Below are 27,543 nucleotides of genomic sequence, written 5' to 3'. Positions count from 1 at the left end.
CCCTGCTTTAAAACATAAAAAAGTTAAAATACTAAAACATTAAATTTACCTCAGCTTTCTGAGCACCTGGGTAGGCTTGTCTGAATAGGAATGTTTTTAGCAGGTGTCAAAAAGAGTACAGTGAATGCACCTGCTTGATATCAATAGGCAGGGACTTCCAAAGTGTAGGCACTGGCACATTAGACAATTGAATCCTTACAAATGTGGAACAGTTATTATATGCCACCTGAAATAGTACCAATTTTGCTAATTGAAGTGGTTGAGTGGGCACTTGTAAGGTAAGGTGATCTTGTAGGTAAACTTTGCAGTGCTCTGGTTTTCAAATGATTTTCAGAACCCGAACATCTGAAGTGGCTTCCGCTTGAGTGCAAGAAGCTCTTGCAACTAATCAGAAGCCGTGCCACGGTTGTCAAATGTTTCAGAAGTCTAACAGTCTTCCAGAACTGATTATGTTCGACAACCAAGGTTTGACTGTGTAAGAGTTGAAAGCACCATTATACAATGTAAGCTGATCCCCACAAAAAAGTCTTTTAAAATCAGCAAAGCTAATATTTAGACAGAGCAAACTTCACATTCTGCCCATTAGATTTGGAAATTTAATTAACAATTTCAGTTCTCTATAAAGCAATAACATGGAGTTGCCATCTTTCTCTTTACAAAACTACCATTTGCTGAATTTTCTGATGTTAATAAATTCTGTTAGCAGCTTGTTATTAAGACTATCAAGACACTAATAAATATTCTGTTCTATCTTGCTATGCCATGAAATGCTTGGGGTTAAGAAACACCATCTACAAAACCTTTTCAAAATCAATAAACTGGATAAAAAATAAAAAAAAACAAAAACACTAGATAACAAACTAAAAGGAAGCCCATTTCCAATGAAGTCAGTGTTTATCTCTATTGGCATCTGTGCTTTGATCCATAGACAATATACAAACTAAACCATGACACTGCATGTCTTAGCTGGAAAGCCATGAAGGTATGCAGTGTTTGCAAATAAGGCACTTCTGGTAGTTAGCCAAGCAGAATTGTAGTTCCCGTGGCAGTTTGCCAGAGAGAGGCTGGCAGAGGATTTGTCTAGATGTGTGTGTGCCCATATTCTGTGTTGTGAAGAAACAGAGCCATGTTCAAGAGTGAAAATGATCCCTGGTAATTCCTACCTAAATATGAGGACTGGTGAAGCAGAGTGAGACTGAGGTGTCAATCGGTGCATTCACATCTCTTATCTGCTATGAAGTCACTAGATGACTTTTGGCAAGCTATCATCGCTCAGTTTTGGTCCTGCAAGTGCAATATGGAGAAAATAATACTGAGCTATTTTATAAGATTGTTGTAGGAACTACACTAACATTTATGAAACACTCAACTGTCTAAAAGAGCTGTGCAAACTCTAAATGTGGTGATGCTTCCAACTGCAATTAAGTCAGCCGTTCATGGCTAAACTTAATTCTCTCCTCTTAGGCAAAGATCACAAGACGACCTGGCTGGTAGCCAGATTCTGCACCCAGATTTGTAGGCACAGATCATCCTCTAGAAAAAAAAACTTACTAGGGAAAAGACACCCTTTGGGGCGCCTCAGGATCAATTTTTATGGTAGCCCAAATCTCAGTTGTATGGGTGTATGTATATATCTCAATTTTAACTCATGAGCCATTGCTGCAATCTGCTCCAACGGTATATTTTATCTTTATGAACGCTGTCATTATTGTGTTATGCGAGCTGGTCTTTGACCATAATAAATCTACATGGCTTTGTAATTTTGTCCAGCGCAGGGAGGGGGCGGGCAGGTGTTATTTGTTATCCTATTGCCAAGGCCAAGAATCCCAAAACTTGAGCTGAATTAGGTGTAGGGTAAGTAGCCGTCAGTTCCTCTGTCCTACAGTAGAAAGGCTTAGCCCATACCTAGTCAAACTGTAAACAATTTTATTCAAACATGTTTATAAAGCTGCCCTGAAGAATTAAATGGGTTACAAATGTTTTAAACAGCGTTAAGTAGATAAAAAAATAAATAAGGATTGCTTCTACTGGAGTCTATAATACACACTAACAGCATATAGCAGTAGTTTTATATAATCTGAAAAACCCAGATTCTGAAGAATCAAGGCATTTCCCCTTTTCAGATTATATAGAAAAGTGACAAAAGAATAACACATGGAGAAAGATTTTAACATTTTAAAGCAAAAAAATCCACAATTTATATTTTCAGCAAGTAAATTACCCGTATGTATTCCAGCCAGTGTGTACTCTCCACATTGGACAGCCATCGAGATTCATCAATTGTAGGGTAAACGATTTCCTTCAGTTTACGCAGTGATTCTCTCATTACATGGATGTTTGGAATTTCCAAGAAAACCAACTCCACGTTTGGGTAGGCACTTTCACTTTCATAGCCGCCACCTTTCGTCTGAAAATACATTTTAAGTAATTTAAATGTATCTTTAAGATTTAAGATTTCTTGAATGCCCACCAGGGAGAAAAAGCTAGCTGGCAAGCATGAAGGAAAGGGCTCTCTCAACAGTGGCCTCACACTTACAGAATTCTATTTAAAGGGAGATGTGCATGGCCCCTTCTTTATGAGCCTTTATTTACTTCTTTAAATATTTATGTACCACTATATCATAAAAAAGAAAAATACCAAAGAAGTTTGCAGCAATAATACATAAAATAAAAACCACATAAAAGATTAAAAACAGGTATCAAATACTCATTATGGAAATAAGTATTCTTAAATTGCCTGCATTGGCCAGGCAAAATAGAAAGGTATTGGTGGGATTTAAGAGAGATATCTGTTTCAAATTGGTTTTTCTTAAGATATTATGGTTATGCTGGCATAAACCAGGGCTGAAATAGCATTAAAATGTTTTAGTTAGCTCTAATGGTATTTTAATTTATTATTATTATTACTGCTATTATTGCTCATTCTTATGAATTATGATTGTTGTATTAATATTGGTATTCAAATTTTAAATATATTTTTCATGTTTGTATCTTTGATCATGTATGTTGTATTTTATCTTTTATGGAAGATGCCCTGTGAGAGTTTAGTGCTAAAAGAGTGGCCTTAAAATATTTTAGATAAAAAACGTAATTTCAACATTTTAAAATTTAAGTATTTCAGAGCGAAATTGAACTAAGTCATACTCAGAGTAGACCCACTTAAGTCCATTAATTTCAGTTGCCCTACTCCAAAGTGTGACTTGGTTGGATGTCACCCTGAATTTTAAATAAATGTATACGTTTTCCCCTTATGCTAGTTCTACCTTATTCGTATCTGCAACACTGTTCTGTCTAGCATCAAAGATGAAGAGCTTATGGGACTGAGCATTGGCATCCATAATCGTCTGCAAATATTTCTCATCTTCTTTGCATCGCTTGTCATTTGGGCCCACTAGAGGTTGGCTGCAACGTGTGATGGTGGCCTGGCTTTCAGGGTGGATCCAGGATAATACCTAGGTTAAGGGGAAAATATATATGCACCAATGTATATGCAGTAGAAACAACTGCAGAAGTCATATTAGCAACGGATGTAACGTCATAAGAAGACAGAGAATAAAGGTACTGGTTCAAAAATCAAAAGACACACATATTTTTTTACATGGCCATCAAAACTAATAATACAGTTCAGCATGAAGTTTCCTGACAACAGCAAACCACCTTTGGAACTGATAGTACTTTCAAAAGTGTTTTTGCAATACAGTATAGCAACTGGGGGCTTGCCTGCTTAATGGCTAGGCACGGGCGCAGTGGTGTCACAAGGGGGGGGGGGTTCGCCCCGGGTGCCATGTCTGGAGAGATGACAAGAAGGGGTGCTTGCCCCATGGTGCAGTGGCGTGAGCAGCCATCGCGCAGCCGCAGCCGCATGTGGAAGATCCTCCGTTCGCGGCTGCACCGTACGTACGGTGCTGGGGCCGCGGCAAATCACTATGTACAACACATGTGCGGTGTCACACGCATGCGCTGTACATAGCGGTTTGCCGCCAGCACTGCCTGAGCGCCGTACGAACAGCAGTAGGATCCCTCCATCACTGCTACAGCCACAAGTGGAGGATCCCTCCACTGCCACTGCAGCCGCAAGCACAGGATCCTGCCACCGTCCGTACAGTGCTCAGGCGGCGCCAGCGGCAAATCACTATGTACAACACATGCGCGGTGCCGCATGCATGCGCTGTATGTAGCGATGCTGCACATGCGCCCTACATAGCGATGCAACGTGTGTGCAGCTGGCAGTTTGCCCCACCCCAGGTGTTGGTTAGCCTTCGATTGTCCCTGCACGGGCGTAAGGGTAGCCTGGTCCCAAGTTATTTAAGGGTTTGTAAACAATCAACACTACCATGCACCTTATCCAGGAGCAGAGAGGCAGCCAATGGACCTACTTCAACTAAAGCATAGTATGTTGAATGATATACCTCACAGATGTATTTTGCACTAACTTCCAGACTAATCTTGAGGACAACCCCACAGAGTGAATTGCAATAATCAAGTCTTGAAGTTACCAGTGAATGGGACCATGAAGTGGATCATTAACCCCCTACAAACTTATTTCCCATACCATTACTGCTTATTGTCTAAACACAGAAGGACAATCTTCAGAAAATGGCTTTTCACAATAGGAATAATTTTGATTTCTGTTAGTCCCAATTCTGACATCAAATATTATTCTTCGCGCAAGCTGCTGAAGTGCAGTCCAACTGATTTTTGAACCTATGAAGTAGATTTTATGCGATCTTCCCACCACATTTTGCCCAGACAGAATATAAGTGCCTTTTCACACTTGGGTACCCAGCTTAGGACTGTTTCTTGTTTCCCTTTTTAGTTCACATATTCTTCCTTCCAATAGAGAATTGAGCAACTAGTTTTGGAGCTCTCAGATTAGGTGTCAAGCTGGATCATAACCCATACACCAGCAATTGTTTTCTAACTCAGGACTTTTACTTACTGGAACTCTGCCTTTTGCCCGAAATGCTGCTACTCTGGAGAGATCATCATCTTTTACACTAGCTGGCACAACAAGAACAGCAGGGTATGTGTCACAGAATTCATATGTGCTGTTGATTTTGGATATTTTCCAACTCTCATTGGGTAAGCCCTGCATAGAAGCAAAACAATGTTTTAAGGAGTCAAGGTTTACCCATCTGATTTCAGGGTCCCCCAAAATTAAACCTAAAACGTTTAATTTAAACCCAAAACATTTAATTAAACCTAAAACATTACAATTATATTGTAACTCATTTTTATTTTTATTTTACAAGGCTTCTGAAGGTTATAGAAAACCAGTATTAGTCCTGAATGCGTGAGTAGATCTTAGTTCAAAGACTGAATGGGGCAGAGCTCTACTGCATCTCCACAGACTACTTGCTTGCTACAGGTGGACGTATAACAGCTAAAGGGAAATTTAAACAAAATCCTGGCATATTGGTTTGTTATGTAAAAGGAGGTGCCAGTATTTGCTTATTTTCCTCTTTCATTTTTTTGATCATGTAGCTGTACCTTCACCTTTACCTATTGTATATAGTAACTCACACTAAATGCATTAACAGACAGGCAATATGTAAATATAGTAAATAAGAACAAGGAGACATGCACTCCCCCCCCACTAACTGCTCTCGTGGCCAGGGCCTATATGCATATAAAGGTGCACACAAATATTGATTCACAATTAGCAGGAGGAGTAAGCATGAGTCTACACATCTTGTGGCAAACCACAGAGGACATGCAGTGTGAGGTCATGCAGGAAGTGGCTGCATTACTGGATGTGGGGCATTAACATGTGTAGTTCCACTGTCTAGTCCAACTATTATGTCCAGGAAAACAATGGGGAAAATGGCATGGTTCTTAACTTTTCAGTGTCCATCTAGTATCAGCAATGTGCCAACAAATTTTTAAGTACTTGACTTAATCTTTTAGATCTTCCACAAATGGATATTCAGGCAAAATAGAAAACAATGCAAATTATTTTTTAAAAGTGAAAATTGTCATTACCTACCTGCCTCTTGTATTCTGCCATTGGATCATAAACTTTCCAGCCATTAACAGGAAATTTCTCTTTATAGGTGAATGCAAAGAGTGGCTAAATGCAGTGAAACAAAAGCATACATTACTACTATTTAATTACACTATTTCTCTCTTCATTTCTTAAGAGTTCAGAAGAGCATTTTACAATGAGATTAAAACTCAGTAAAAACATTGTTCATAAATATCAACAATCTTAATTTCATCAACTCTGCCAAGTGCATGTGGCTAGCAACAACAGAGAACAATGAAACATTCACTTCCACACAATGGAGTATGCCTCCAGGGGTGAAACCAAACCACTGGAGAATCACAGTGCCTGAAGTGGCTATGATCTCTCCAAGGTGCAAGCCTGGGCAGTGTGTATGGAGGTCCTGGGCTGCCCAGATGACAAGGCCCCCCTCTCAACCTCACTGATGTACTCCAGAGAAAAGCAGAGGAATACATTTGGCACCAGTTTGGCTGTAGGTGTTGCTGGAAGGAGGCGTACAAGATGCCATCCAACCATCTTTGGGACTCCACTCTGGATTTGTGTGGGGGTTACTCCTTTTAATTTTCTTCTCTCAAAGATGCCCCACAAGGTGGTGGGTATGGATTTAGACCCACCAAAATTAATGAACATGACAAAGTTAGGTCTATTAATTTCAATGGGTCTACTCTGAGCAAAACTTATTTGAATACTGCTGTAAGTTCTTTTAACTACACTACTAAGAAGAGTGAGAATCATATTGATTTTTTAAATTCTTAAGCACCACAAGACTATATTTAGATTCCTCCCACTATATAGTTTGAAGAATGAACCAATGTTGAGGGTATAGAACTCCTAATTATAATACTTACAAGCCCATGAGAAAGAGGAAATGCTCGGTTAATAAGGTTTTGAAAAATCTCCAGTCTATGTTCTTCCTGTTTATAGGCAAGCCGCAAGTTTCTCATATCCTGTGAAAAGATATCTTAAGGTTTGGTATGTTAAGTGAAAAATTACAGCAGTTACAAACATTATTCAAAAGATTTTTTTTGCACTGAATAGTGGTACTAAGGAACCTTCTCTTTTAATCCAGGTTTATCTGAAAATTAATAAAAACCTGTTCTAAACTTTAGGTCTTAGGACCAGTTACACCAGTGCATTCACAACAGCCATAAGAAATAAGCAAGTAACAGCGTGTTATATATCTAAGATATATCACTGGGATTCCACAATGAAATTAAAGCACAATTCAAGTACACTTCTGCAAAATTAAACTGATACCTTGCAAACAATTTCTATTCCACAAGAATTGTCTCCATGGCTCTGCACTCCAATCTTTTCAACTCTGGCCATCACTCCAAGAGGCACATCAAGAACAAAATGTGGATCCTGAAATTTGAAGAAAAAGTAAACACCACGTTTCTTTATTGCAGGTGTCAGGAAATATGTAATATTCTGTTTGAGATAAAAATATACAATTATATTAGGCCACATAAAGCTGAAACAGTACTTTATGCTTAGTTTATATATGTGTCAGTTTCGGAAAAGGAAAGCACAGGAGTAAGGCTGTAGCAGAAAGATGCATGACGTGCAGTAAGAAAAAAGGGCTCACCCTCTCAACATTCTTGAAATACATTTTGAAATCTGTCACTGATAGTGTACCACTGATGGCTCCAATAAATGGGCAGATATACATGACGTCTTTAGCTGGAAAAAATAAGACACTTTATTAGTACTAAACATTGAACTATAGGATTATTTTTATTATGTATGAACACAGGCAAAATACCTGATGCAAAAAACTTCTACTAATAAATGCCTTTTTGAGGCTGGAATTTACACATGGAATGAACTGAGTTTATACAGCTAATTATTTCAGTTTTTTAAAATAATGCCTATTTCATAGCACTTCAAAAGTAGGCATTTTCATAACTGAAAAAATAAAAATAAACAAAAGCCTAGCAAGTTATGGGTCACCTGTAAAATACTTGATGATTACAAAAAATAAGAATACCATCTAGGACATTAAAAATGTTTTTAAGGACACAATTTTTTATTTTAAGTTGATAGTTTTGTACAGTCATCTACATTTTCAGTAATAAATGCCACTGCACAATCCTACTTTGAGGGTGCCTTACAGTGCAATCCTGAATAGGTATACTCAGAAGGCTTCTGATTGCAATAGAACTTACTCCCACTTAAGAATATACTGAATTGCAGTCCCACTGTCTGCCATAGTGTGCATACTTCCCTACTAATATATTCAGAATCCAGAATTTTGGAAGCTAAAATCAGAACTACAGTGGTACCTCAGGTGACAGACACTTCAGGTTACATGTTTTCGGGTTGTGCACCGTGCTGAACCCGGAAGTACCGGAACAGGTTACTTCCGGGTTTCGGCACTCGCGCATGCGCAGAAACGCTAAATCACACTTTGCGCCATGTGCAGAAGCGCCAAATCGCAACTCGCATGTACGCAGACGCGGCGCTGCAGGTTGCAAACGCTGCGGGTTGCAAACATGCCTCCCGCACGGATCACTTTTGCAACCTGGGGTTCCACTGTATAAGGCATATTTATGGCGGTAGCAGAAAAGAACTGGGTACACTGTGGACAAACAATGTCATAAATTTCAACATGACCAACACATAAGCTTGGCAAATCAAACATGACATTTAACAGAACCTTTATAACTACATCTCATTCACTGAAAGCCAAACTTATGGCAACTGAGGGAACCATTCTATTCCTCCCAACGATGACAACGACATTTAGAAGCAGATCTGAAAGTTCTGTGAATTAGTCAAGAACTTATCTTGCAGGCAAATGAGCAGACATCAAATCTGGCTTTCCACTTCACAGCCCAGATACAGATTCAAGACAGCACCTTATGAATAAAATATGACCTAACCATTTCATTTTGCACTAAGGCAATACCGAGAGTTATGCTAAAAAGGTTCTGTGATACATGGTGGCAAAACATACGATTACGCACTCTCCACTCCCCCTAGCAGTGAGAAGTCCAGGGTCAAAGCCGAGGTTTAGTTTTCTTTGGGTGAGCCCAGCCACCACAGTTTTATTATGTTTTCATAATATTTACTTTATTTTCGGACCCCTTTCTCAGCAGCCAGGCCAGAACGGCAGAAGGTTGGAGGACACAGAGGCACAGATTACATCATCCCTCCTCCACCAGCCCACTTCGTAGAAGGCATTTCCCCCCCACCATCTTGCTGCAACCTGCGCTTCATGTTGGAAATGATGGAGAAAGAATCTTCTGTTGCCAGCGTGGAAATTCAGGCTAAGAAAAAACATTGCAACTAATAACTTTTGTGGGCTTACCTACACAGCAGGTAAGATATTCTTGGAAACAAGCAAGCAGAAAAATGGGCATGCATTGATTCCACACCAGAGTCCCTAAATTGCCTCCAAGGCTGCTTCCATGTACTCTCTGCCTTATCAGTCTCAAAAGCCAAGACCTGTCAAATGTTCCCCCTCTAAATATGTCACTTTTAAGTACTGAACTCCTCGGCAGCCTGGAAGATAGGTATCTAAAGGACTGCTTTCTCTAAACAAAACCTGCACATCAATTAAGTTCTACCTTAGAGATCCTTCTGTGAGAGCCTCTGCCTTCAAATGCTAGGCAGAGGGCTACCAAAATGAGTGTTTTTTCCATAAGTAGTTTCCAAAGTATTGAACTCCATTCCCAGCTATGTTTGCCTGCAATCTTCTCTGTTGCTTTACTGTTCCTTGCTTTTTATTATATTTTATTCTAATTTTTCTATTGCTTTGGGACTAGTTTGGAGGGTAAAATACTTTAAATCAAATAAATAATGTACAGAGTGCTGTGAGCATTCAGAGCACATCACATACTCACACATATACCCCTACTGCACATGGGGGAGAAGATACAGTGGTCTGAGTATGATCATGAACATAATGTCAAGTTATGGTTTGTATTAAAAGTGAAGGAGCAAATTGCAATGAAATTAATGAAGGGGGGTAGGCAGCATGGAAGCCTGAGGCATCTTGCTTCGATAGTTTAGAAAGTTTATAGGATCATGAAAACTATGTGTGAACCAATCCAATCCTTAGGAACACTCCAAACTTTTATTCCAAAGAAGGGGAGGGTTGAGGGGGAGAATATGTTGTATGCCATCCAATCTAGACCACTAGCATTCTACTCCAAAGGGCTGTGATATTATCACATTGGAAAAAATAAAACTTGAAGAAAAAGTACTTGAAGCTGCATAGAAAAATTAAGTACCCAAGTACTTGACACATCAGTCTCACAGCTACTAATTTCGGAGCTAATTTATAGTTTATTAAAATTATTCTCAGATATGCTTGCCTTTTGTGCTTAGCATCTCCTATGGCCTAACTCAGGTATAAAGGCCGAAATAAATAAATAAATTGTCCAGTAGCACCTTAGAGACCAACTAAGTTTGTTCTGGGTATAAACTTTCGTGTGCATGCACACTTCTTCAGATATCAGGTATAAAGGATTAAGGATCCAGAATAAAAACTGATCAGTGTAAAAATGAGTAGCTTTCATTTTGTGTTTGGCCACAAACAACAATGTTCTCAGCAAACTCAGTACTCCACTTACCAATAGCTTTAATTGATTCTCCAGGAAAAAGTGGAGCCTCTTCCATCTGGGCGAGCTTGTTTCCATCCCTCAGTGCCTGGCAGAAATCCAATGCTAAATGTAAATCTTACATTCCATCTGCAGAGCTTAAACATCAACAACAACCACAAGGTGCTTTTGCTAGGAGGTTACCGTAGCAATACAAAATATAGTGATTTCTTCTCAAAGCAGAGTTCTTTAATGCTACGGGCTGGTGTGAATGTACACATAATTGAAGTTAAAGAAATCAGGGGTGAATTATTCTCCTTCCCCCATCCCTTCCAACTTGGATGCAAAATCCCCCTCTCCTTTGCTGAAATGTGGTGTTTCATCAACAACTGCTAATCAACGTAACCAGTTTTCATCTAGCCAGGACCTGAAAACAGCTTGGAGGCCTGTTTAATCAGGAACCCTGGTAAAGACTTAAGTATAGTTACTATTGCTGCAAAAGTGATGGGAGAGGGTGGAATTAGTTCCCAAGATGCAAAAGGTAGAGAGGGAGAGGGAGATACACTGTGGTCTGTCCCTGATCTCTTAACCATGGATTAAGAGAATCTGCTCAGATTTTATGCAGCATTACTGGATTTACAGAATAAACAGTGTCAATATTTACAATATGGATTAGTAGCAAAGCATTCACACAAAGGTAAGACCAACTACACAAAGGTAAGACCAACTATTCCAATTAGCACATACAAGACACACAAAAATTTGGCAAATATTGTAAGTTGTTGGGTATTTTGACATACAGCTCCCAGAGTATTTTGCAGTGTTATTTTTTATACATATGGCTGATCAAATGTTTTCAAAGTTTTTTTCTCACTTTTTAGCTACTCAATGCTTTTTAAGTTTGTTTTTCAGATCCTGCCCTGTGTCATATTTCCCCCCTGCTAATGGAGGCTCACAGGCCCCAGAATCCCTCCCAAAATTAAGCAAGGAATGATAAATCATCTGGCTAAAATTTTACATAAGAAAAGCAAATATTAACTTGCAATAACTAGATATTGCACTTTCATAATACATTTTTTTAATGTACACAACAGGTATGCAGTATGTAAATATACACATTTCTTTGTAATGTGAGTGACCATTTACTCCATTAGCAATGCCAGCTAACTTTATTATGGAAACTAACTGTGCAAGAGAAGGTCTGTGAAGCAGACTATATATCTGGTCCATAGAGAATAAAGTATTCCCCAGAAAGAAAAACAGATTGACTAGCTATACAGAACTGAAGCACATCAGATAACTCTGGAAGCTTTAATAAAGAAATATTTTACTGAACATTTGTTCTAGTCCATTTTATTTTCTGCAGTTTGATGGTGAAGCCTGCTTTTATTCTCCATTTTTAAAACACTCCACAGCTTTGCCCTGCCACAGCTCTTGCTGAACAGAGCTGATTGAGCTGTTCAGCTTTTTGCTTTGCTTGCTTAAAATCATGCTTCATGACCACAGCAGTATTTACTGAACCGAGGATAGTGGGAGAGAGCCATTCAAGTGGCCCTCAGGAGTCAATTCAAGGAACAATGGATGGTCTCCCTACAGTGGCAGTCCTCTGTGGCAAAGGAGGATTTCCTTCAGCTCAGGGGCCTCAAGTGTCCCTTATGCAAGCACCGAAAGCATTCCAAATTAATCTCTAGCCATCCCCCACTGAAAACCAATCAACATCTTGATGAAATACCAGTTGTGCACATGTAGGTCTGACTAAGGCATTTACAAGAACTGAAGATTCAGTAAATCAGATTATGAACAATTTTCCACCACATAAAACCACTGTGCCATAATAAGCAGATCACCCAAATGGCTTGATGTTTTAATCAAACTACACATGCAATAACTCTATGTCCATACTTTTAGATCTTGCTCATGGCTTGAGTTCACCCCTGACTGGTACTATTTTGGGGGAGAAATATGGTGTGGACTGTTCATGCCCGGATATTTTTTTGAGATCACAATGTATTTCCTTGTAAGGTTCAGAATAAAATTTGCAACATTTTAAGTTCTGGCATGTACAAACATCTGGTCAATTTAAAAATAAATGCTTGCAGAGGTCCACCACAACTTCTGCTGCATTTCTGATTTACAAGTCAGGATTAATACTGCAATCCTTCCAACAGTTGCCTTCCCATATGTCCAAATGATGTTCACAGAAATAGTGTTTGTTTCTGTGCAATACTGCTCTAGCGGTAGTGTGGTGGAATTATTTTTTTAAAAGCAATTGGCCAATTTATCACTTGACATTAACAGATTTTGATGTGAAATACTAATATGACATCTGGCATACTATGATTTATACTCCTTATCCTACATACAATATTAACTGGTGTAATTAACTTACTGATTCATTAACTGCATATTTAAAATGTAGACTTTAATAAGTTTTTAATTACAAACACTCACCACTAAATCATATTCAGTTCTACTGGTCTTGTAAATTTTGTGCCTCACTTCACTCACAGAATTCATTTAAGATTTGTTTCAAAATAACATATTATTCCAAGTTCAATAATTTGTATTTTTTGTCATTCTGATGTTTGTTGTACCATGGATCCATCTCTGTATGGACATTTATTAGTTTTTTATATGTTTTATTTATTTAAATGGTATAAATCAATAAAATCATATAATAATTGAAAATCATAAAATGTCACCTATATTGATACTGTAATATTTTATGCAGCACCTTAATGGTTAAAGGGTAACTCCCTAAACTATTTTTAGTCAACGCTATTTATTTGATATAAAAATTCTTTTTGTGAACTTGAACAATACTCAACCATATATAAATTTATACAATCAATCAATCAATCAATCAATCAATGTTTGGACTTTACGACCAAGATGCAAGTAACTGCTTAATCAGATCTTCATGGCTAAGGGGATTTTGACCTTGAGTTAAGGGGAAGAGCCATAGCTCAGTGGTAGAGCATCTGCTTTGCATGCAGAAGATCCCAGGTTCAATCCCCAGCAACTCCAGGTAAGGCAAGGCAAGGCAAGGAGAGCTGCTGCCAGTCATTGTAGACAACGCTGAGCCAGATGGACCAATGGTCTGACTCGATATAAGGAAGCTTCCTATTTTCTTGAACAGTAGCCCTCCCCACCTCCCCCTGGCAAACTGCTTTTGCAATCAGAGGGACTTCAAGAAGCAAAACGTGGCAAGAAAGGAAGAGGGTTCCAGCTCTTTCAATTATAAAAAGAGTCAAAAGTCTCTCTGCACATGTCCAAGCTGTTACACATACTCTTGGCTAACATATTGAAATAAGGAGTGCTTCGTTTTACTTCTATCTGAACTTTTTTTGTTTACATTCTTGTTTACACTGAAGTAGTTGCACATTAATAGGTTACTTAAAAAGCATTCAAAAATTGTGACTTCCCACTCTTGCCTACTTTCACAACAGCTGGAAAGCACAGGGATGCAGTGTACCCACAGCCCACACTGTCAAGCTGCTGTTGCCAGGTGCAATGAGAGGAAGGAAGGAGTCCTCTGGAGTGCAGATGTTGCACAGCTGCAATGGTCGCAAACCTATGCCATCACTGGACTGTGCTTGTTACTGAAAGCTACTGGACAACAGCAGAGCTCACCTTTATCCCTCACTTGCAACTCAGAGAAAATGGCCTTCCTTCTGCATGTGCTTTAAATGCTAAAAGTCTTGTGACCATATCTGTCAGGCATTCAATGAGCTAAGTATCAATCTTACTCTGACTCCTAGTGTGGACCTTACACGTGTTCCTATTGTGAGTCACCTACACTGGGGGAGGGGGGCAGCAGCGTAGCTGGCCACTCAGACACCCGGGGTGATGTGTGCGCCCTTCACCTGGCGGCGGGGCAAGCAGGAGCAGGGCACACTGCACCTCACCGCCACCTCCCTCTCAGCTGTAGGGCAGCTGAGGGAGAGGCAGCAGGTCGAAGCAAGACCACACTGCCGTTTTGGGCAGCATGGACCTTGCACACAGTTCCCCCAGCACCTCAATCTTAGTCACCTTACAGCTGAGGGGGAGGTGGTGGGCAGATGCAACCCCCATGCTGCTGTTTCAGGCAGTGTGGAGCCTGCGGGCACCCAAGCCAACGCATTACTTCCAGAAGAGATGCATGGCTCAGGCGCACTGAAGGCCCTGCAGTAAGTGCCGCCTCCCACAGTGTGGCGCCCAGTGCCCCCCATCCCCCTAGCTACACCTCTGAGGTGAGGGAAATATGGCCTAGGTCAACAGGTGCCAAATACAGATGGGAGCAGGACCCTAGGTTACCAATCCAAAGCCTGGTGCAATGGGGCATGTCTGCAATGGTCTTTAAATATGTGCTTTTTACAAGGAGCAGCCTGCATTGATCACTTGGAATGACTGTGTTCTGCATACCACTGGAAGTGATACGCCTATGGCCTCACTTCTAGTACATTTTAAAAGTAATCAAAGGAACTGTACATATTTACCAATGCTTATGGGAAAAACCATAGATATAATCCGCTATGTGCCTCAAGACAATGGCACTGCTCTAAACTACCCCCTAGCTTCAATGGACATTTAGCTATGAGTATGTGTTATGCATCCTCAATTCAAAGGAGAGAGCTTCAGAGAAGTATTAATTTTCACAAGTGGGGGAGGATTTAGGGGAGTGTGTGACTGATTCACCTGCACTGCGCACCAAACCAAGAGGGCACTGCAATGGAAGGTGAGAGGTGGGGGGCACCAAACTGTGGCATCGCACAGGGTGCTGCTGAAATTTTAAAGCCCAAAGTCCACCACTGTTCACAAGCACTGAAAAAACAGTTTTTAAACTATTCTCGAACTTCTGAAGAGTAGGTAACAAAAATGAGAATTTTCACAACTCCAACATTCACAGTGACATTCTATAGAGTTAGTGAACAAAAGATGAGTAAAACTTGCCACCTGATCAACTTCTGCGTCAGAAGGATAGCCATTGTGTCCATCCTGAATCTCCTGAATAGCATGATGCAGCAGTGGGCAAGCAGAAGTAAGAGAAAAAACATGCACATAACAGGTGAAAGGAGAGAATTTTAAAAACAGAGACAGTAGATACTCCAAAAGAAATGTATTTGGTAAGCTTTTTCATTCCTTGCAAAAATCAAATAGATCAAGCAGAGACTTTAGCACCTATTAGATCCAGTCATGGTTTGTTTTCTTAAATATTGGGATGATCTGGAATATGAACATTCCTGTTCTTCCAAAGGTAAGTCCACGTACCAAAGAACACAAAGTATGTACTGTCTTTTCTTTTCTTTTCTTTTTTTGAAACAAGCAATCTTTAAAATAGCAAAGACAAAATGCAGAGTATAAAGTAGGCCACATGCTTGACATAAAAGAAGGAATTGATTATAGACCAATGAGAGAATCCATGCAGTTATTTAAAGATAAAACAATTAAATATTTGTATCCTCAATAGAAATATTAAGACAGTTGAAGTACTGCTAAGAACTTAATGGCCCCATCTGCAGATCTGCCCATTACCACAAACCCTGATACTATGTTGTTATTGCTGCTGGATATGCCAGCAAGACACTTTAGAATCAGGTTTAACCATTTCTGATCATTTGTTTCTTAAGATTTTGTTGCATGAAATATTTTTCCACACACCAGCTGGATCAGCAAGAACATAATTCGTCAAAATATATAAAGGTCCATTTCTTTGCATTTCTTCCTTCTCCAGACAAAACTTTAAGGAGGTGCTTTCTGAAGTATTTGCATTTCAGAGACTTCACTGGAGACCATGATATTTTTACAAGATTTGCTTTGTATAGAGACAGCTGGTTAACAGCTTCCTTTATGAGATTGCTTTTAAGCCCAGGTGAGTTCCAGGTCACAACTGCTGAATGGGAGGAATTATTATTTGAACAGGCAACATCTTGTGTTCAAACCTCAAAAGCTGAATTTAATGCAGCTCTATAAATTAGGCCCCAAAAGTTACTAGCCTACAAATTCTTTACTTGCCTGCTTTTTAGTCATAAAAAAGACAGATATGGACAGAGCACTCCATCTCTCCTTTGCCAGCCCTACTCACAAGTAAAAATCAGGCTAGTAGTAAAAAGGCTGTAAACTGGAATGCAGCAGGCTGGTGTAGGAGGCATTCTGCTTGGTTTCTATGCTGACTGAGCAGGAAGAGACTTTGTGTTCTGTATGTTCAACACAGAAACACAGCAGACTGGGGGGGGGGGGGACGGAGTCAAGCTTGCATACTTGATTTTTATGCTGGCTTCATCCCCTTGTGTTTCCAGCAGAAGAGTGCAGCAGCCTGGTAATAAGGACATGAATCACTGCCCCTTCACCACAGGCCAATACTGTTTCTGATCTGACATATCCAGCAAAAAAAATACAGTGGGCTAGCAGAGGAGAGATGGGTCAGTCTGCCCTTCCTCTGTCAGCATGATTGGTTTCTGTACTGGCTATGGAGTAGCAGCCAGAATGCAAGCGGAACAAGCTGGCAAAGGAGGAACAGAATGATCTCCACCACTAGCAGCAGCCCACCTACATGGAATCCCATAAGCTTTCTCACAGTTAGCTGGCTTGCTGCCAAACATAATGTGCAAACATGGCCTGAGCCCAGCATGGTGGCACCTTGCTGGGCCAAGTTCTGAAGCAACTGCGTAAGTTCTACTATACTCTCTTTTAATAATTCCTATTAAACCACAAAATAATGTTCAGTTGACCTAAAATATGCTAGTAGCTAAACTTTCAGATAATTAAGATTTCCAACATTTTTATAATTTCCATTTCTAAAGAGAAGAACGATACTTTGAAGCAAATTTCCCCCAAATCAGGAATATTGCTGAAGAATACAGATGCACTTGCATCGTACTGCAGGAGAATTATGGCAGTCCCAGATATTATTATTTTTTAGTTTTGAACAAGAAGATGCAGATGCAAAGATCAGGAAGAGAAGGCTAAAGCAATGCAATCTGGAAAAGAACTACCAAAATGCTTAGCAAGAAAAAAATTGCACATAATTTTAACTGTAACCATTTTTACCTTGTCCTTAGATTTATGTGTATCACTATTCAATAGATAATAGTTTGATAAAATTATACGTAAGCATTCTGGGAGTCTAGAGAGCAGGATAAAAAATGCTGTATTTTAAGCCTTTTTTGTAAAAGGCAGGTAGTAACCCACTGTTCCTCTTTTTGAGGAGCAGCCTAAATCAAGATTTACCTTCCACTTCCTCTCATTCTATGACTGGATAGTGGCTGGAGGGAAACTAAAGTTATGCCCCAGATGCTTCATTGGCCTCTACCATTCTATTGTCCTTTGAAAGCATCATCAACATCCAAAGAATGTGCCTCTTCCAAACAAAACAATACAGAAGAGGGATGCCAGGACCAGCAAGAAAATGAGACTAGAATTTCAATGGAAGCAGACCTATGCTATGCTAGCCTTCCAAATAAGTCCTCAAAGGTTGCTAGATCAGGAATATTAGCTCTTTATGGCACACTAGTGTATAGAAATGGGTGGGGAAGCCAACTGCATCAGTTTTAAACAGCCGGCCTGCCAGTTCCCCTAGAAATTATTTTCACTCACCACTGGAGACTGGGTAATTGGCTGTTCTATGTGCTATCTCAGGAGAAAAGCAAAGGAGTGGGAGGAATATTTTCACCTGGGAGTGGGAGGGATGCACTAGATTCTAGAATAGGCAAAGGCAATCTCCAGCCTGAAGGCAGAATTAGGCCTACCAAGAGTCCTAATCTGGCCCAAGAGGTGTAAAGCAGGCTGCAAAGGAACAATCGGGAGTGTTAGAATATGCTCCTGATTGTTCCCCTGCAAGCTCATTTGGTGCTCAATGCAACCCCTGCAGAGATTGGCTCCATCTGGGAACTCCCAATCTAGAGCTCCCAAGGAGTCAATCCCTTCTGCAAATGGGGTTTGCATACTTCCTTGGATGACATAGCTCAATTCAAGCCATACCAACAAATGGATATTTTTGTTTTGCACCCAGGCTTGACCTCAAGAAATGGGAGCATGCTAGATGTGTGTTCCTAACTTTTTCCTTTGAAGCTAAATCACCTGATGTCATGGTGACATTAAGTGATGGGGGAGCTCAGGATCCAACTGTTCCTCAGCCCTGATTTGAAACTTCATTTGCTGATTTGAAACTGAAGGCAACAAAAAAAACAAATACATTTTTTTTAATATCCAGAATGAACACTGGATGACACATTTTAGCAATTATGGGACAAAGATGTATGTCATTGCAGCAGTGCCTAACTTGTATCACAGATTTAGAATTTTCCACTAAGAGTCTTGCCAATATGGGAATGCGTGCATAAACACAAGCGTTGATTGAAATCTTATTTAAGTAGGATAGACTAAAATGTATTGTTTGTTCTTTGGTTCCTTCAAATATCTGTAGCACACAGAAAACATTAACACTGGTAATACAGTACTCTGTGCTCCAAAACATGTAAGCATCAGTTGAGGGGGCCTATTTGTCAGAATTAATGTAATAAAACTTAAATTAGTACCATGCATTTCCAACATAACTTAAATATACTGCACTCTCACACACTGGCTTTTACTGCTCATGACAACACTGTAATGTACATAAAACATTTCTATGGCAAACAAGCTGTTGCACTGCATAGCAAGATGGCCTGACTGGTTTAAACCGACCATTTATGAAGTAAAGAAGAACACTTAGCACACTGGATTCTCAACACAGCACAAAAACACAAAACAGGTAAAAGGCTGACTTGCCAATAGCCACATTTATTCTTACCCTTACAGTAGGCCTCCTGTATACCTGTTAGTTAAAATACAGATATTATCCAACAAGTCACGTATTCAAATCCTACATTTGGGAAATACCACCTACAGGCCCATATTACTAGAAGCATACCAATGACCATGCTATTCTTTACATGCTCACTTGTGACACAGTTAAATAGAAATGAATCATGAGGCCCTATGTATCCATGATGATAGGGTAAGCAAAACAAATCAATACACTTCCAAGGTTGGTGCAGTATGGTAGGCTGCATAAACAAACCCAAAGGGTGGAATATTCTGGCAGCAGATCTTGTAATACTGCTTAAGGAACCATCAAGATCGCACAATTGTTTGTCTGATGTTTAAAAAGATTTTAATTTGTGACAGGAAAAAAAAGGTATTGGTGGTATGCAATACTAGTCTATTCACAGCAGATTCATTAAAGTTAATGGATATGAGTAACTTAGATACATTAATTTCAGTGGGTCTACTCCAAGTAGTCCTTAACTGAATGCAACCTACACACTTTAACAAGAGCATGTGTTTCCACTGCTTCTACATGCATTAAAAAAATATGGAGCTGAAATAGGCTTCACCTATAATTCGATCAAGGGCAGTTAACCTTTATTTGGCCCAAGGGTGACACTGAATGTAGAAAACCTTCTGGAGATCACAAACCCTGATGGATGTGGCCACCTTAAACACATACACATGCCATAACCCCACACATCAGAGCTACACCCTTCTTCAAAGTGCTTTGAAAAACAGAGTGGTCTTTGAGGTGGGGGGCAGGAGAGTGTGTGAAATGTGGTTTCCCTCCCCATGTGCAAGTTTCCTCTGCAGTGCGCAGTGCTGCAATTGGAAAGAGGCAGGGTTACAGAGAGAAAATTCAGGTCAGCAAAGGACCTGTGACCACCATCACTGCTAGGTACCGTATTTTTCGCTCGATAACACGCACCTGACCATAACACGCACATAGTTTTTAGAGGAGGAAAACAAGAAAAAAAAATTCTGAATGAAACAGTGGATGTATCATTTTTGTGCTTCATGCTGCGGCCACAGACATGTGATTTGATGGTGAGTTTGGGGTAGCCCAATGCAAAGATCCTGAGGATCCATGTGGATCCATGCTTTGTAACCACGTTTTTGCACCATTGCAGCCCCAGGCAACAATGGGTGCGTGATTTTTTTGGTGCAGGCTGTAGCCATGGACATGCTATGTGATCTGTTGGTGAATTTGGGGTGACCCAATGCAAAGATCCTGAGGATCCATGTGGATCCATGCTTTGTAACCACGTTTTTGTACCATTGCAGCCCCAGGCAACAGTGGGTGCGTGATTTTTTTGGTGCAGGCTGTAGCCATGGACATGCTATGTGATCTGATGGTGAATTTGGGGTGACTCAATGCAAAGATCCTGAGGATCCATGTGGATCCGTGATTGGAACCACGTTTTAAGTAGGGAGGGAAGGAAAAACATAGAAGCGACAAGGAGAGGGGTGTGCAGAGAAGCAGCTGGCTAAGAATGCAGGAGAGGGGTTTTACCGGAGGGAGGAAAGGAAGGCAAAAGTCCCCCCCCACAAGCCAACCAGCTCTCTCTCTCCCCCCCCCCAACCTGCATGTTGCCTTCGAGTCCCAGACGCTTAGAAGGAAGGACGCTCTGCTTGCCTGGAGGGGAGGGGTTTTCTCTGCTCTTTGTTCCGTTTGAGCAAACACAGTAAGGAAACAGAAGCGGGTGGGCAGTAAGACCCTGAGGCAGAATGCAGGAAAGCAGCAGCTTCCTCCTTTCCTCCCTTCTCCGGACGATTTGATATTTGCCTGATTTTTGCCTTCACTCGCGCTTGTCAGCTCCAGGGACCACACATTCGCTCAATAACACGCACAGACATTTCCCCTTACTTTTTAGGAGAAAAAATCTGCGTGTAATAGAGGGAAAAATACGGTAATCAAAGTGCTCTGGAATAAGGAAGGAGCGCTCCAATCTGTTAGCAACATTAGCAGGAAGAGGAGAGGTGCTTCATTCAGTCCTCCTGCTGCTGTTACTCTGCAAAAAAACTGTTTGGGGGCTGGCAGGCCAGAGGAAAATACTGGGTGGGCCAATTCAACCTGTTATGGGGGCGGGGACGACAGTTCACCATCCCTAAATTAAATAATAATGTGCAAGCTTTGTGTACCTATGCTTAACTGACAACAGATTGTATCTCAGCTTGATACAATTTAAATTTACTCCTGAAAATTTCTTAGAAGTGAATATATATCATATCATAAATAATGTGTCCTTTATTTTTGTCCACTTTAGCCTTTTTAAATAATCAAAACAAATGTCTCCTTCTAGCCACCTTATAGGTAGGCCTTGAGCACCTAAGCTGGCAGTGCATAGTCCCTACCAAAAGTAAGAGCAAGAAAGATGAAAAGGAAGGAGACAGTCATGCTCTGTGTGGGCCCAAGATACTCTTTAAGACCCATGGCGGAAGGAATCAAATGATAAAAATCACAGGGACAACATGGCTGTCCAAACAAAGAAGAAAAAATGTGGGTCAGAACACCATCAACTTAGCCAACAAATAATCACAAAACGGATGACCTAATAACTAGAGGCGTGCTTTCGCTAATGGGGCCTCTTGCTGCTGCTGCTGCGCCGCTGGCACATGATTTCCATTCTCATCCTGGGGCAAAGTTCTCAACTTGAGGTAACTCTTCCAGGTTAGTGGAGTATGTAACCTGAAGCGTTTGTAACCTGAGGCGTTTGTAACTTGAGGTACCACTGTATAGTCAACACACATTGGGTTTAATGGCAGGTGGGATTGCCAAGGTCTTTTTTTCCTAGATGTCTGCCATCTTTCCACTCCCTTTTTTTAATTAAAAAAAAATGGTAAGAGCATAAAGCTGAATGTGCAAAAGTTAAAGGCACATAAGCTGTGAGATACTTGTACTTATTCCAGATACACCTGGCATTAGCAATTTGCCCCAGTACAAGAGCACTGACTGTTAAGTGGCTCAGTCATCTATACCTGACGGTGCTGACTTTAAAAGATTCCTCTCTTTTCAAACGTGTGTGATATTTGCCAAAAACAGAGATATGTTAAAATAAAAACTCTGTTCTTGAGGACTGCACCAGAATTCCCCAGTACATTGAATCCAAGCTCTAAAAACTCAGATTCCACAGGTAACGTACAATAGCTGTAATGCCAAAATTGCCACATTCATTTATCCAAGGCAGCAGCCGTGGTCCAGAGAAAGCATTACATTTTGCTGCCACATGTTAAGGAAGTTCCAAGTACAAAATTCTGACTGCTTCTATAGAGAAAAACACACAAGAGGAGGATTTTAAAAATAGAATCTGATCAAGCATGCTTCAACAGATTCATCTCTAGGTGTAGGAACAATCTATTTCCTATTCACGGGAGTTTAAAGAGTTTCCTACTTCTAGAGAGAATCTACTGCCTTTTGAATCCACAAAACATTGGTAAATGACTTAATTTGCTTTAAATGAAACAAGACAAATATTCATTTGGCTGCTTTACTTGAAGAATGCATGGCAATTTGCTTGCTTTTTAAAATCAAAAAGCAAAGGTGAAAGATGAAATAAAAGTATTTTCTCACAATCAATCACACTGAAGACCTAAACTAAGTGGCAATTTTAGATTTCAAATGGCACTAACACAAAAAAGTAACAGTTTATCAGATCTAACTTCTTCACATATAAAATCTTACCCTTTCATGTTATCATCTTAACCCTTTTCTCAGATGACAGAAAGATACATTTTTTGGTTTTGCTCTCCATTCCCTTGCATATCTTATTTGGGGTAAGGACTGATGTGGCACCATATACATAAATTAAAAGAATGAATAAATAAGACTTACCCGGTACTCTCTGGATACACTGTCTGAGGGCACAGAACCTGAAATCTGACTAGAAATTGTAGCAGCAATGAGTTGCTTGCACCATTCAACGTGTGATCCTGTGGGGCTACAAGAACAGAATATATAACAAGTTACTTAGCAGAAGATTCTTACTTTATAAATAACTACTGAACATTTAGATTCTGCATTAATCGTTTAATTCAGATGATCCTTCAAACCATGGTTTTACAGATTAGAAATGAACAGCACATTTGCATGACCACTCTCTGCCCCCTCATGTGCAGATTCCCTTCTCCATTTCCATGTTTCCTTGACAGTAACATCCAAAAGGGAAAGACTATAGTTAGCACTAGCTGCGAAAGAAAGATTTTGAAAATGCACTTCAAACCATGTTTTCAAAATAGTAGTCCGGAAGTTAGCCTCAAACATATTTTGCCCAACAGACATTACAGCAAGCCAATGCTTGAAGTGAGTAGGAAACCATCCCACGTATAAAGCAGATCTAAAACATTTTCTTGTCTTTTCAAGTGATGTAATTAAACGTGGCCTTATTTATATTAAATCATCCTGCTTTTTCTTCTTGCTCTCCCATTTTGAGCACTCCTTATAATAACCCAGAAATGGGGAAACTGGTGTATGTGAAGGCAGAGGCAATTTTTGAAGAAGTACCATATTTTTCGCCCTATAGGGCGCACCGGCCCATAGGGCGCACTTTTTTTTGGGGGGGGGGGGAATAAAGAAAAAAATTATTCCCCCCCCCCCCCCGAGCCCCAAAGAGCAAAGAAGCCATGACAGTGAGCGGGATAGATCCCGCTAGCTGTCTTGGCTTCGTTTTTAGCCTCGGGGCTGGGGGTCCGGGAGCGAAGGCGAGGTTGCGCTCAACCTCGCCATCGCTCCTGGAGCTTGCTGCTATCCGAAGCCCGGGGAGCGCGGCGCTGTAGTCCGCTGCGCACCCCGGACTTCGGGCTGCAAGCACCTATCCGCAAGCCTTTGGAGCCTGCAGGAGTTCCCGCTGGGCTCCGCAGGCTTGCGGATAGCTTCCTGAAGCCTGCATTCGCCCCATAGGACGCACACACATTTCCCCTTCATTTTTGGAGGGGGAAAAGTGCGTCCTATAGGGCGAAAAATATGGTATTTTAAAACATTAGTTAATTTTTCTATTGAGCAGACAAAAACAGTTAACAAAAACAAACTGCAAAGAATAATACTAGGAAAGTCTTCTGACTTGAAAAAATAACTGGACAACAAGAGGAGAAAGCTGATATCTGTTTAAGCATGAACATTTGTAACTAGAAGCATACAGATTATAGACCAAGTAGGTTTTTAGGGTTAGCAAATCCCAGGATTTTAACTGGATGACCCATTAAGTCTTAGCAAGAGGTTCTTTCTTCAAGAATGCCTAAACACTCAGGAAAAACACAAAAGCAATTTCCTGAAACAGCCTGAAGTGGTTTGGCATCAAAAACTGATAAGACTGCCAGATTCTGGGAAGTGATGTGGGAATTTGAGATATGCTACAACCAGTTTCAGCTAGTGAAATATTGAAAGGAATGGAGATAATGTATTTTCAGTAACTTATTTTCTATGGAAAACAAACTTTCCTCAACCTAATGAAAGTCCACAATAAAGGGCAGGTTATATAAATGAGTCAATGTTGTTGAGAGTTGTACTAGAACTGGGGAAATCAAATTTCAAATTCATGAGGCTGATGTGGGATGGATTTTTTCCTGAACTTTATTTCTCTTTTTTAAAAAATATGTCTCATTGGTTCATTAGTAACAATGAATGCAAATATATTAAGCAAGCTGAGCAAAATGTCAAGGTTGTATTTGTTTCTCAGGTGATTGTCCCTAGTAAGTATGCGACACATTGTGACAGGTTAAATACTTCTGGGATATGGACAATTTTTTTAAAACTTGGGATACTTTCTGTTAGCTCAATTAAAAAATACAACTAAATTACACATATTAAGTTAGATCAGTCTGGATTAGAAACATTTTCTGATGCAATTTGAAAATATTCTGATACAATTTACCCAATGGAAATTTTTCAAATTATAAATTTTATGGAGAACTCACACACCACTCCCCACTTCCTTTCTGCTCCCTCATCCCCTAGTGCCTATGCCTTAGGTGTGTGAGACCTCATGCCTGCATGCCAAAAGTGACACTTCCCAAGGCACATCTCCTCTTCTCTGTCTACTCCACCTCTATTTAGCCCTTCCTGTGTTGCTTCTCAATGTCTATTTTAGAGTAAGTCCCTTGGGTTTTGGACTTAAACCATTTAAAAAAAAAACACAACACCATGTATGTCAATATTGTTATATAAATAAATAACACTATTTGGAGGGGAGTTGTGAGGAAAGGGGAGATGGAGGGACAGCAGTTTGCCTAAGGCTGCCTAATAATAAGTCCATAGCAGAGGCAGCATTTAAACTGGGGACTTCAGGGTTGGCAGCTCAGTTCCTTGTCACTATATTGCACTAGTTTATAGGATACATCATTTAATATCATCATACCCAATAGTGATTAATACATGTACTGAGCATTGTATCATTTTACTATTATTTTTAATAGTAAACTTCCAAATGACTTCTAGGCAGTTTATAAAGCATAAGAACCAACTACACAATACCGTTAAGATAAAGAATAATTAAAAGTACACAGTAATTAAAATAAACAAACAAACAATCCCATTAAAACAGCAGATCAATTATAACAGCAATTAAAACAGGAGGATCAGTTCAAGAAATCACAGAAACAGCCTTTTAATTCATATTGCTACATATGAATCCTCTGGTATGTCAGCAGGGAGTGCATGCCACAACACTGGTGCCTGCACAATTCCCACCAAAGTGATGACCAGCTTTTGAAATTAATAGGTTATTTAATAGTATGCAGTAGCCAAGCATCTCTCTGTGTGTGTCTCTCTCACACACAGAGACTCATCTGGAAGTTGGGATGGCACCAGATCCCTTGAAACCACTATCAGCTGCTCAGGAGAGCTCTTCTAAAGCCCTTCTGGGCCTGATTATAGAAGCATAAAACTGTAAAGTTGGAAGGGACCCCAAGGGTCATCTAGTCCAACCCCTTGCAATGCAGGAACTAAAGCATCCATGACAGATGGCTACCCAACCTCTGCTAAAAAACCTCTAATGAAGGAGGGTCTACCATTAGCTCACTTCTCTCATTCAATCTCATAAAATGCTGGAGGGTGCATTTATCACTAGCCTCCACAAAGCAGGATGTGTCAAGTTTGGCTATTTTCATGTGTATATCCACAACCACACATACACACACACACACAAATTCTATGTGGGCTTTGGCAAAACATTTGATGAGACTCTGTAGAGCTTCCTTGGAGTGTGCTGTCAAGGCTGTGTTATCTGCAAACATAAGGACCCACCACACTTTTTTCTTGGCCCGGATGTGTGCCAGGTTGAACAGACCCCTGCCACTCCTGGAATGGATGTGCACACTGTCTTCAGCTGAAGGCATATGAGCAACAGGGAGAAGAATGTGCCAAAGAGAATTGGGGCGAGAACACAGCCCTGTTTCACATTGCTCTTTATAGAGAAGGCGTCAGAAGCTGTCATACTGGACATTGATGCATGTTTTCATTGAAGGACACAATCATCTTGTGGAGGTAGGCATCTAGTCACATTGTGTATCCACAGCAGTGACCAGAGGAGGAATGACCACTGGCAAAAGCACAGAGAGAAGAAATGCCATGGTGCACCTGTAGCAGCCAAACTTCATCTGCCCCAGGTGCAACAAAACATATCTCTCCTGTATCGGACTCTACCGGCAGAGCAGGCACTGTAACTCTCCAATTGTTCGACTTCACCCTCTTCCACTGCCTTCCGAAACAGACGGATGCCAACAACTATACCTATACATATATACAGACACACACACACACACACAGACATAGGTGCACACATGCATATAGTATACATATATAGTATACACACATAAATACACACTCTCTCTATATTATATATATTATACTTATTATTATTTATTTCTATACCACCCTCCATCCAAGGATCACAGGGCAGATTACAATACAGTGGTACCTCTGGATGAGAACGGGATCCGTTCAGGAGCCCTGTTTGCATCCTGAAGGCGAACGCAACCCGCGACTGCGCGTGTCGCAATTTGCCGCTTCTGTGCATGCGTGTGACGTCATTTTGAGTGTCTGCGCTTGCGAGAGGGGAGAAACCTGGAAGTAACGCGCTCCGTTACTTCCGGGTCGCCACAGAGCGTAACCTGAAAACGCTCAACCTGAAGCACATTTACCCAAGGTATTACTGTATAAAAATGTAAAAATACATGTATAGTATACAGAGATCTTCTTTTTCTTCTTCT

The 27,543-nt window shown here is 40.4% G+C and overlaps 1 protein-coding gene across 5 annotated transcripts in view; it reads right to left on the bottom strand.

Moving 5' to 3' along the window:
- Positions 1-27,543, bottom strand: part of MTMR1 (myotubularin related protein 1) — a 53,533-nt gene that overhangs the window by 24,600 nt on the left and 1,390 nt on the right. The window contains exons 2-12 of one of the 5 annotated variants that reach the window (XM_083595598.1): positions 23,174-23,279; positions 19,322-19,345; positions 15,487-15,537; positions 10,585-10,660; positions 7,593-7,687; positions 7,262-7,369; positions 6,853-6,951; positions 5,987-6,070; positions 4,940-5,089; positions 3,264-3,452; positions 2,222-2,407 (exon numbers count right to left, since the gene is read on the bottom strand). In XM_083595598.1, the coding sequence (XP_083451724.1) occupies positions 2,222-2,407; positions 3,264-3,452; positions 4,940-5,089; positions 5,987-6,070; positions 6,853-6,951; positions 7,262-7,369; positions 7,593-7,687; positions 10,585-10,660; positions 15,487-15,537; positions 19,322-19,345; positions 23,174-23,279 (1,168 nt within the window). Of the gene's footprint in view, positions 1-2,221; positions 2,408-3,263; positions 3,453-4,939; positions 5,090-5,986; positions 6,071-6,852; positions 6,952-7,261; positions 7,370-7,592; positions 7,688-10,584; positions 10,661-15,483; positions 15,538-19,321; positions 19,346-23,173; positions 23,280-27,543 lie in introns of all 5 variants that reach the window. The other 4 variants (XM_083595601.1, XM_083595599.1, XM_083595600.1 and 1 more) reach the window with 4 other exon arrangements.

The sequence above is a fragment of the Podarcis filfolensis genome (genome assembly GCF_964270895.1).
Source record: "Podarcis filfolensis genome assembly, chromosome: Z".
NCBI classification, from domain to species: domain Eukaryota; kingdom Metazoa; phylum Chordata; class Lepidosauria; order Squamata; family Lacertidae; genus Podarcis; species Podarcis filfolensis.
Note: the sequence above shows the minus strand (reverse complement) of the source record. Positions and strands in the feature narration are given on the sequence as shown.